The following is a 12,353-nucleotide window of genomic DNA, read 5'->3' as shown; positions in this document are numbered from 1 at the left end:
CTTATTTGGCTCCCTGTTTTCTATAAAAGTACAGTGTTTCTCCCTCCACTCATATTTATATTGTATTTGTAATTACTATACTTTCTGTGCAGACCTTCTGGTTGATATACTGTCTCGTCCACCTCCTTTCTCCATCATTTATCCCCTACAACTATCTATAAATAGTCAGACACATGAGTCGCCCATTACCAGTAGCTGGTAACTAAACCCAATAAACTTGAGTTTGATATGTCCGGTTTAGAATGTCATCCTATTGTGTAGATTGTTTAATTTACTAATGCTTTAAATGTAGGGGTTATCCCCTTTTTAAATGAAACTGTGACAGTTTAATGACTAGTGCTTTCATTAGTGGCAGCTGGGCATAATGTGATAAACATCCATTAGTAGAGTGCAGTCAGGTAGAAGTGATATGCTTCATGTAATCAGAACATTTTCTTTCTCCTTTCTACAAGAATTAACATACACAGCATAAACTGTTATAATTCTGGATTGTTTTACATTGAATTATTTCATTACTAGGTGAATAATCTTACGCAAATAAAAATCCCCTTTATCCTGTACACCATTATGTAACTATATAAGGCTTAGTTTATCATTGTGTTTGTCTCGATAAATTCTTCAGAACAATTTTTGAAGTTGCTTCTTGATTCAGTCAGCCTTGCGTTACTTGCCATTAACGCATAAAAAAGAGAGAGAGAAAGAGGCTATTTGTAAAGCAAACGTTTTGAAATGCACTCCTTCAAGGTGTGTAGAGGGAATAGAGATAAGAGTTGTCTTTGTATCTTACCCTCGCCATTAGTAAAGTATGGGTGTTCAATGTCACGCTTAGCACCGACAATTTGAAAAAAATGAGATATTTGTACAAATCTGTTGATGGCAGGCTAATTTAACTTGGGGGGGGGGGGGGAATCAAGAATGCGATATCTGAATTTTGCTGCTATTTATAAGCAAAAATTCGTTTATTGCATAAAATTTATTTATTTATTTTGCTTTGAAATATTAATTAATCTGCTGGTCTCTTATTAAAAATCGGTTAGCCTTTTTTGGTATTATTTGTGCTATTTTTTTGTAATACTACGAATATTATAATACTTACTAATGGCTTTTAAGGAACCTGCAGGTTCATTGCTGCCCTCACATAAGCCCACCATTGGTCCCTGCCCTGTGCAAGATTAATCCAGTCTTTATCATCATATCCCATCTTCCTCAAATTCATTTTAATATTATCCTCCCATCTACGTCTCGGCCTACCCAAAGGTCTTTTTCCCTCCGGTCTCCCAACTAACCCTATATGCATTTCTGGATTCGCCCATATGTGCCACATGCCCTGCCCATCTCAAACGTCTGGATTTAATGTTCCTAATTATGTCAGGTGAAGAATACAAGAATGTTATAATACTTCCTGCATAAAATGTTTTATAAAAAAAAAGAGATTTATTTCAATGGCCAGTATCTCAAAACAAGTTTTTGGTGCTTGCTCTCTTATTGTGTAACTCCGTCCAATTGTGATTGATTTACTGATATTGTATTTTGCAAAATGTAACAGATTTCTTCAACTAATGTTAATTGAAGTACTTCATGTGTTTTAATTACTGTACATTATAGTATTTTACTTTGTATTTTACCATTTTCTACAGTGCAGTACAATATTTTTATTTTTCAAAATAATAAGAAAACAACATTGTGAAGTACCGTATTTTATAAATTAAATTATAGTAGTGAACAAAATACATAATATTGTGAATGTATTTCTACATTGAATTTTATTTGTTGTATTTATTTTTTCTTATAGCAGCACTTGTTCATTGTGACATCATTTTCTTAGTCTCTTCAATGATGTTATAGTCAGTTTGGACTGTGTTATTACTTTTACTACCATCTAAAGTCTGATAAATCCCTCATCTTTATGTCTTTAATGAGTTCTGGATTGATTTGTTTTCATATATTAATTGTTTAATTTATCTTGTGCAACTCATTTACAGTATTACTAGTTTACTGAATGTTCTATTCTTGAAGGTTAGGAGACTGCAATATGATTCAGACCACTTTTTACAGTTTTTCGTCAAATTGTAAAGCAGTTCGTGAAAAATTACTGTTTTCTGAAATTTCTCCCTGTCTTATTTTCTGTTTTTGTTTCATACAAATATAGTTACATTGCATAAAAATTTGGAAGAATGTAATATCGTGTAGATTTAAGGTTTACAAATATTCCATTTTTTTTTTGTAGTGCTCATAAGTTGCTGGTGCTGCTGTTACTAGCTACGAGGAATAGAAGACTGTTAAAGTGCTGCATCATTTAACTTTTCTGATTAACATTTTCCTCATTGAATTTAATTCCACTTTAAGAACATATTTGTATTTAGTATGCTTTTAGAAGAATATATTGCTAACAGTATGCTTTATTTTATCATGAAGGGACATACTGGAGTTGGACCTGACACTGCCACAAGACAAGGTGCGAGAAGTGACAGACATTGCCGTAGCCCACGTGAATGCAGCAGCTTTGGAACTGCGGCGGCTCTTCTTGGTCGAGGATTTGGTGGATTCGATCAAGTTCGGAGTACTGCTGTGGTGCCTGACCTACGTGGGCTCTTGGTTCAATGGCATGACCCTCATTATCATTGGTATGTTATGTGTTAAGTCTGAAATAGAAGTTCTCTTTAAAGTTGTATTTGTGTCATTCAGTATTTGCCATTTGTCTATTAAGACTATGCACCAAGAGTAGACGTTTGTAAATGGCATAATCCCAAAAACCAATACTCTGGATGGAGAAAAGCTTAAACTTTCATGGTCTAGGGACTGATAAGGAATGTTTTAGGCATATTTTCACACTTATACCAACAAACCTATCGTCCATAGTGAACAAATTGAAAAAACACAGATAACAAAAATATCTCTTCTGAGATGTACAAGTTAGTAGTAGTTGAAATGACCTTGGTTTTTTTGCCGGCCATTCTTAATGTGTGCCAATGATGAGACTGTCTACGTAACACACAGAATTGGAAGCTGTTCAAATAAGATTTTTACGACTACTACTGGGTTTTTCTCGATTGAACTGACAATGTAATGATGACTCTGTCCGCAGGAGGTTAAAATTCACACACACTGGTGACATTTTAAACTTACACTATCAATAAAATTTGTATAAAAATGTACACTGTATGAATGCATATCTTCCACATTTACTCTTGTTTTATCAAATGAGAGCTGTTAAGATATGGGAAGACTGAAACAATGTTGGAAAGCGTACATTGTGTGTCCATTGAGTGAATATTAAATACAGGATACTCAAGTTTTTTAAATATATTTTAGTTATAATTTGTCTATTCAATAATTCTGCTTTAAAAGTCACTGTGTGCCAAGAGTGCATTGATAATCATAAAAATATGATACGTTGTTATTACGCAAGAATTCAGGTGAAGATCATTTAATTTTTTTCATTTTATATACTAAAGTACGGTACTGTGAATGTGAATCATTGCTGTTACTGTGAGTCTCAAATGTTTTCAAAACAATTGAAATTGATTATTTGTTTCATCTTGAAAATTGAGTTAAGTTTTCCAGTTGTTTGTATTTATAGATAAACTATTTGAGTAATTGAAAGGACATTAAAATAGTAACTGTCTGTAATTGTTAGTTACTGGAGATCAATTAGACATGTCTTGAACTATAGTGAGAAATGGCAAACATGCATGACTTGGTCAGTTCAGTGTGGTATGTTGTTAATTTGTGTGGTCTATAAGAATCAAGAACACCAGTGTGTGCCTAAAAGATGGCATTGTATCACAGGAGCAATATAACTTCTTATTTTAAAATATTTACCAACAATACAGGTCCTTAATATATATATGGCTGCCATAGCATGGAGTCTGGCTTCCAAATGACAGGTCGAGCATCAGCCTACAACGGCGGAAGCAGAAATGAATTATGAAATCTGCCTTACAGTAGATGTTGAAAGTGTCGTCTTCTGCTTGTATACAAACTTGATATCGGGAAAATATGTTATCACTTACTCCTCTGAGCTCATCAACTGATATCTTATTTCCTGCTCAGTAGTAGCCTGGAGTTCCTCTAACATGTGCGGTTTTTTGTGAAACACTTCGTCTTTTAAACTACCTCATAAATAAAGAAGTAAGAAATGGAGAAGCAAAAACAGAAATGAAAAAAATCAAGAAATGTAGAAAGAAAGAAAAATTGAAAGGAATGAAAGAAATCAGGAAATGTAAAAAGAAAGCAAAAATAAAAGAAAAAAGAAGAAATAGATCAATCAACAAATGTAGAAAGAAAGTAAACACCAAATAATAAATAGAAAATCAAGAAATAGAGGAAAAAGGGAAACACCAAAAATAAAAAAATAGGGAAATCAGAAAATGGAGAAAGAAAGAAAGAAACCCCAAAAAAGCAGGAATAGAGAAATAAAAATGCAAGAAAGGGGAAATTAAAAAAAGAAAAGAAATGGAACAATCAAGAAATTGAGAAAGAAGGGAAATATGAAAAGTGGAAAGAAGAAATATAGCAATAAAGAACTGTAGAAGGAAAGGAAACGCCAAAAAAAGAAAAGGAGAAATGGAGAAAGGAAAAATGAAAAGGGAAAAGAAGAAACAGAGCAGTGAAATATAAAAAATAAAGAAACGCCAAAAAGGAAAACTAGAGAAGTCAAGATATCGAGCAAGAAAGAAAGGAAAGAAGAAATGGCGAAAGAACTCGAGTGGGGTACAGTAGGGAGAAATGTGTAATGCAGTTAAGGGTGGATACTGAATATGGCCTTCTGCAGAAAATACCCTGTGCCTAGCAAAATATGTTTAGATTAAAAAATATTAGAGTAAATTATTTTTACATATCTCGGATATACATTATCTTTTTTCGATGAAGTAGACATTTCACATAAAATTTCTAAAATTTAGAAATTGTATTTAATATACCGAAACAATGGGAATCATTAACAACATTATGAAACCTATCCTAGTGTAAAGGCATACTAGAATTCGCCTATACAAAACCTTGGCGAGACCTGTACTTTGTTACAGCAGTGAGGGATGGACATTGAGGAAGAAAAACAAAAGCAGAATAACAGCCAATGAAATGAAATTTATGAGATATACAGCTGGATATACAAAACACAATGAAGATGTAATGGAAGAATTACAACTAGAATCTGTAAGTAATCATGTAAAACATTATCGAAACAACTGGATAAATCATCTACATCGCGTGCGTAGAGATAGAATTCCAAAAGTCATGCTCCACTATCGTCCAAACGAGAAGAGATCTCTCGGTCGTCCAAAGAAGCGCTGAATTGAAAATTCAACTGTGGGATCATAACAGGCCATACAGTCTAATACTTGAAGGGAAGAAGAAGACTGAATATCTCTTGCAAACATGAGGGCATGGTAGAGCCATGGTTGATGAAATTGAATATGTAAAGTGTCATGCTAATAAAAATAATGGGATATTGATTAATTGAATGGGATAAGAGTAATATGGTACATTGATTCAAAACACACCATAATTTGAGTCAACAGCTCAAGAAACAGGTCATATGTATTGTTTACAGTTTTGTGATACGTTGGACAAATAGGAAATCTATAGTCATCAGTAGAATGCATGGTATGTCCATAGGGGCAGACAGGAGCACTCTTTTGGACAAAGAATGGTAATGATTATGGTCACTTATCTGAGAATTCGTCCTATCCTGACATGGACACTTTGCATCATCTAGAGCAACATCATTTTGCTCATAGTAAACCTATGCTTGATTTGTGAAGGGACGAAAGAAGAATTTGGCAGAGTGAAATAGTCATCAAGGTTATGTGAAAAGTAAAATCCAGTACTACTTGCAGATGTACAGTATGCCCTATTTGACTGGGTGGAGTCTGACTGCGAAACCAGGTGGCCCGGTTCGAATCTCGGTTGAGACAAGTTACCTGATTGTTTTTTCTAGGGTTTTCCCCTCAACCCAATTTGAGCAAATGCTGGATAACTATCAGTGCTGGACCCTGGACTCATTTCACCGGCATTATGACCATCTCATTCAGATGCTCAGTAACTTAAGATGTTGATACAGCACTGTAAAAGAACATATTTAAAAAAAAAAATTGATTGGGTGGAGGGTAGGTCCCTGTTCTGTTTATACTGGTTAGAGCAGTCTAGCACGTCTTGGCGTTCATAAACAATATCAGATATTTGTGTTTGCATATATGACTGTTATTAATATTCTGTAACCTAAAATTCCCAAGTTGGTGAGTAAGGCCACTCACAGATGCTGTTAAAATTGGCTGGGTGTGATATCATTTATTGTAATAATTGGTACCTGTAAGAATGTGAAACAGTATGTAATAATCTTTGCAGCATTTGTGGCCCTCTTCACACTGCCCAAGGTGTACGAGAACAACAAGGCGCAAATTGATCAGAATCTGGATCTTGTGCGGAGCAAAATTGCAGACATCACATCCAAGTAAGTAAATACTGTACAAATACCTTCATGTAGTATTGTTTTGCAGCAGACATGGTAGCGTGATTTTGATACCACGTAAGTGCTGCATATTCCTGTGTACTGATAGGCAAAAAGAATTAATGCAGTTTTATTGTTCCCCCCCCCCCCCCCCATGCCAAATTGTGAGGTATCATTGTGTAAAATTCTAGAAGTGAAACATTAAGATTATGCCAAATGAGGTCGTAGTTTATAACTTACACACTTTGGTGAATTCTTAGTTGATTAGCTTGAAGTGCTATATTAATCCCTCATATTAGTCAGTATGTTACATACCACTTCATTACATTATATGTAGATACCGATACTGTTTATATTCATTGTGCAGTAACAAGTCTGTTCATTTATTCTCTTTTTTCAATACAATATCATTTTCATTACATTTGTGTAAGTGAGCATGACATCTTGTAAAGTGAGGTTTCTTTTTATAACCTCCATTTCAAGTAGTTGGTCAGATAATGTCGTTAAATGCCACAAGAATATTGTCGGTTTTCAATCAAAACACATTAAGTTGAAAATATTATTTCTGAGAAAAAGACGTTTTTCTTCTGACAAAAGTTAATTCTCAAAATGTTAAGTTGTTTCTCTTTAAATGTATTTCATTTTCCAGTTCTAAGTTTGTACACATACCTTATGCCTTTTTTCTCTCAGAAGTCATATTTTTTTACTTAATGTGTTTTGCTTGTAAACAGACAATATAATGTGTTGGCAGACAAGAACAGTTCATCATGAGGCAGTGAGTGAAATGGTGGAAAACTGGTAAAATAATGGCATAGAAACCAGAAGTCCCCCAAGAAAATCTTCCCAACACTTTTTTTTTTAATCTACTTACTCTCCTGGGATGTTAACTCTGTCCAGTGTGGAAAATAGATGCACAGACCATTTGGTCAGTGGTGGCAGAGCATAATAGAATAACTCCTTATGTGTTTCTAAGGCAGAATCCTAGAAGAGCATTTTGATCTGACTTCATTGTTAATGCACAATATCAGGATGCACATGTACTGTTAAAGTCTTCTGTCCTCGTTTTCTCCCTCTAACATGAATCCTAATGGTGGTTCTGTAATGGACGTGAAGATAATGAAAACGTTCACCCTAATCTTGTTGGATACTCTTGACATACGTGTAATGGATAGTTCTAAAGTACATAGAATATATTGACATAAGAGTTTCTCATCACTTAACAGGATATGTTGCAACTGGTAGGACTGACATAGTCGTTCTCCCACACAATTGTTGACGCAACTGTTGAAAGTTCATATTAACTGCTTGTGTTGAGTCACAACAGTTGAATTTGATGCTCATTTTTCTGGTTAATACAATCTTCGATAACAATAGTCTTTAAAATCATTTTAAGACATTTTTTCTGAAAATGCTATTATGGTTAAACATGAGACTTCATTTGGTTACAAGCTGAGTTACATTAAAAGCATGTGTTTTTTTTTCTTAAGGACTAATACTTATAAGAGAAAGAACTTAGAAAAACAACTCATTACTTACATTCAAAATCTTGCACAGTAAATTCCAAGTTCATAAGTGGACAAAGTTGGGTCTTATTCAGTTGTGAAGGTTTGTATTTAAATATGTGCAAAGAACATTTACAATTTATTGTCGTCTTATAATTCATTTTATATTAAAAATTATACCTACATTAAAAATTACATATGGGACTGTAGCTCTCATTATTATGATTGTGGTAGACATTGAAAGGTACAGCTGTCAAAAGAAAAAGTGGCATACTAAGTTCCCTTCGGGTTTCTCTGCTACAATTCGGAGATAGGTGATGTTACATGTTGTTGAACCACGATGCCTACTATATACAGTTGTAATTTAAGCATTTTACGTGTTACACTTGTAGCATAATGGTAATGTTCCGGGCTGGTATTTGTGAGGTCGTGCGTTCGAACACCATCGAGTGCTTTTTATGTTTTTTTTTTTTTTAAATAGAGAGAAAATATATTTGCTGCTGCCTCTTTTATGACTGTTTTAGCAGGCCTAAACATCAGGTTCTTATCATTTATTATGACATTATGGCTGCAAATGGAAAGAAAGAAAGAAAGAAAAATTTTGTACTCAACAAAAATATCTTTCATGGGATAAATAAAACAAGCATACTGGCGTCTGCCTTAGAAAATTCAAACAATTCAAATCAAAAGCCACAATTCAATATTTAGTCCATCTTCCTCCAATCTCGATCACATTTTGAAGTCGAGTGGACATGTCCTGGACGAGCTTCCACAAATCATCAGGACGTCTTGTAGGAGGATTGGGTCAATTTTTCCTCATATTATTATGCTTCTTTGCTTGTGCCCCCGTGGCTCAGTTGAAAGAACGTCTGAATTCAGATGTCAATATCTGACTCAAATCCTTGTCGTTCCTTTTCATTTTATTGTGTTACAGGATAGTATAATGTAGTAGTAATAATAATAATAATAATAATAATAATAATAATAATAATAATAAGAAAAACTAACGCTAGTGTTATGAAACTGTATTTTTCCAAATCTAACATTAAATTTATATTATTTATATCACTAAAGAACATAAGAGAATATAAATGATAACTTGAATATTATTTACATCGCTAAAGAACGATAACAGAATATAAATGGCAACATGAATATTATTTATTTCGCTTAAGAATGATAACGGAATATAAATGTTAGCTTGAATATTATTTATAATGCTAAAAAACTATAACAGAATATAAATGATAACTTGAATATTATTTATATTGCTGAAGAATTGTAACAGAATATAAATGATAATTTAAATATTATTTTGTTGCTAAAGAACAATAACAGAATACAAATGATAACGTGAATGTTATTTGCAATGCTAACGAAGAGGGATTAGTAATTTAATTTCAATGTTTATACAGTGTAAGCTAGTCAGTTGCCTTAGTCAGTTGCATTAGAAATGCTTGCATGACTGCCATAGACTGTTTCTTTATCAATTCGTAACCCTCTGTGTATTTTTGCTCATATAACTTTGGTTAATAATAGCATGCACACTATTATATTTGTAATTCATAATGAGTAGGTACTAATCTGTGTTATAGGAATCCTTCACACATTTGCAACGTCTTTTAATGAAATTGTTATCCATATCCTAAAAACTCCTAAAAAAAATAGATTATATAGGAATAACCCCCACACTATAGACGAACTTAGAGACAATATAAGAGAAATAATGTGATATAATATTTATCATAAACAAGGCTGTGAAGACTGAGACCTCAATATTAATTCTTTAAAGAAATATTTATTACTTTCTATAATCTGTTAGCTCCTGGTGATTTCACACTTAAGGAGATTCAAGTGACGCATTGAGCCACTTATGGGAATAATATTTTTAACTTTGTTTTGTCTGTCGTAAGATTTCTGCTGTTGCCTTCAATAACTATTGGACATTACTTAAATATAAGTAGGCCTACTTAAAGTCTAAAAGTATTTCGATGAATCAAGTGCTAGTAATGGATATCCTACGGAATCAATTATTACTATTATCTGATTACAAAACATCTGTTAGCTACGGAACATTGAAGAAGTCAAATCTCAATGCACGTTTGTAAAGCGTAAAACTTTTTTTCACAATATTAAATAATGCTGATCGTATGTAATAAATGGAATTCTGTTGGAGATAGAATTGTTTTCCAAAAGAGTATTTGTCTCGCAGGATCAATACCCTTGTTGGCCCATTTTACCTGTCTTGCTGTTGAATATATGTTATGTTAACCCTTGCGGTTTGGGAAGTTTTAATATAAAGTTTTTCATGCCTGTATACGACATTTTGTTTTGTTTTTCAGAGTGAAGGCTGCCATTCCTATTGGCAAGAAGCCTGTTGAGGAAGAAAAGAAAGATCAATAAGAAGATGAAGATACAAGAGCGTGGATGGACTAAAGCACACAATGAATGCTGGAAGAGCAGTGTGGACAGAGTTTACAGTTCAAGCCTCACCCTTGACCCTACTTCCTGTATTGTAACATCTGCACAAGTTTTGTTTAGATACAGTACCTCCCTCCTTCGTGTTCGAACTCCTGTACATAAGTTGCAAATTTTTTAAGTCAGAATGGTTCGTAATAAATTTCGGACTGCCTGCCCCTGTGTGTGTTACGTGTTTCCGTACTCATAGGTTATGATTGTATTACTGTAATGTTTCAATGGCAAGTTAGCAAATTTTTTATGGGGAATCTGTAGAACGGATTCGGGGTTGCAGTTCATTGCATTTTGAGAATTCAGCAGCAGGATCTGCAATTCCGAGGCTGGTCATTCTCTTTCCTTGTAATAGTGATTATTATTATTATTGTTATTATTAATATTATTATTGATTATAGTTTTGATTTTTTTAATGGGCGGGGTGGGTTTTTTTTGTCAGGGAGGGGGGAAATATATACGTTATTTTTCATAGCATCGAATTTCAGCTTATGATGTGTGTATGAATGGGGGAGGGGAGTCTTTTTACTTGTAGAGAAGATTCAGAAAAGATGCCCAAGGAAGGAAAACACTTTGTAAGTAAGAGAAATAAATTCAAAATGTTTAAATGTAGTTTGTTGTTACATATTTCGCATAGCTAATTGTTTGCATGTAGAGCAAATTCTTGTTTCCTTCTATCATGTTGCATATTTTTTAAAAAGTTGAGCATATGTTGCAGAAAATTTTGAGTGCTTTTTTTGAAAGGCTTTAAATGCTAGATGCTCATAATCAATGTTAATTCTTTATTAAGAATTGTTATTTAACTGAAAAAAAAAAAGTGTTTGAACAGTGATGTCACATACAGTGGTCCAGATATTTTGTTTAAAACTTGCTATGTGAGTTGCAAATAAAATGTTACGGTTTTGCTTTATGACTGCCCTATGTATTTTTATAATTCAGGATCTCGTGACGTCAGAAACTTTGTGATAGACAGAGGGTGACCAGTGCGTATGTGTGAGTAGAGTTTCCGGTGTTTCTTATTATTATTATTACAATTATGATTATTTGTCCACTTCATCACACATCGTCTAATTGTCCTCGGATTATTACGCTTGAGATAACGCCAATGGGCAATGCACACAAAGGTTTTTTGGTCGAATGCGCACGATAGATTTATAATAAAACTTAGCCTAATATTGGGAAGGAAAAAGGGTGAATAACGATGCTACATACTCATTTTAATAAACCCCTGCATTTCATACCAATATTGTGGATTATTCATATTAGCTGTACCTCTGATGTAGTTTTTAAGAAAAATGTGGTGCAATGAAATGAAAAAGAGGTGTCAGTGTTACGGTCATATTAATGCAATTCATTTGATTTTTGTCAGTGATTATCCTTGGCATATACATTCAGTTGTATTGATATGTGCTTTGTACACAAATAAAAACAATTTGAAATGCGCTTGAACTGGAGAGCCTCGTTCGGACTGAGGCACAATCCTTCTACTCCACTGTTTTTTCCTTTTCCTTGATATTCCTATATTTTATCGTCAGAACACTACTGATTACGATTTTCCATATATTACATTCAACGATAAAAAAATGGAAGACTTGTAAATGCTTTGAAAGGTGAATAAAGTTGAGTCAATTTTTGTGGTTATAATGTTTTGAAGATCAGCTATTCTCTTTTATATTAGTCTTCTACAATCTGTTGAAGAGAACACTGTTAAGACATAATTCTGCCTCAGTGGAGTATATTATACAGTTCATGTAATATGTACACTTACTCTCCATTTTTGTACAAACTTGTCTCATGTTCTACCATATACATTCACATGCAGAGAAATCATTGGGGAAAGGAGAAGAATACCTATTTTTTTATATATGAGTGTCTCAAATCACACATTTTACGCGTTTTGTAACATCTGATTTCCTTCATCTTGTTGCAAA

At 33.5% G+C, this 12,353-nt stretch overlaps 1 protein-coding gene across 1 annotated transcript in view; it reads left to right on the top strand.

The window, feature by feature from the left end:
- LOC138696649 (reticulon-1-like) overlaps positions 1-11,871 on the top strand; it is a 261,158-nt gene extending 249,287 nt beyond the window's left edge. The window contains exons 4-6 of the mRNA XM_069821869.1: positions 2,416-2,624; positions 6,349-6,454; positions 10,296-11,871. Coding sequence (XP_069677970.1) covers positions 2,416-2,624; positions 6,349-6,454; positions 10,296-10,356 — 376 coding nt within the window. The 3' untranslated portion in view covers positions 10,357-11,871. The remainder of the gene's footprint in view (positions 1-2,415; positions 2,625-6,348; positions 6,455-10,295) is intronic.
- Positions 11,872-12,353: the final 482 nt, after the last annotated feature.

The sequence above is a fragment of the Periplaneta americana genome, chromosome 3 (genome assembly GCF_040183065.1).
Source record: "Periplaneta americana isolate PAMFEO1 chromosome 3, P.americana_PAMFEO1_priV1, whole genome shotgun sequence".
In the NCBI taxonomy this organism is placed as follows: domain Eukaryota; kingdom Metazoa; phylum Arthropoda; class Insecta; order Blattodea; family Blattidae; genus Periplaneta; species Periplaneta americana.
The sequence above is the reverse complement of the archived record's forward strand: the minus strand, read 5'-3'. Positions and strand labels throughout refer to the sequence as shown.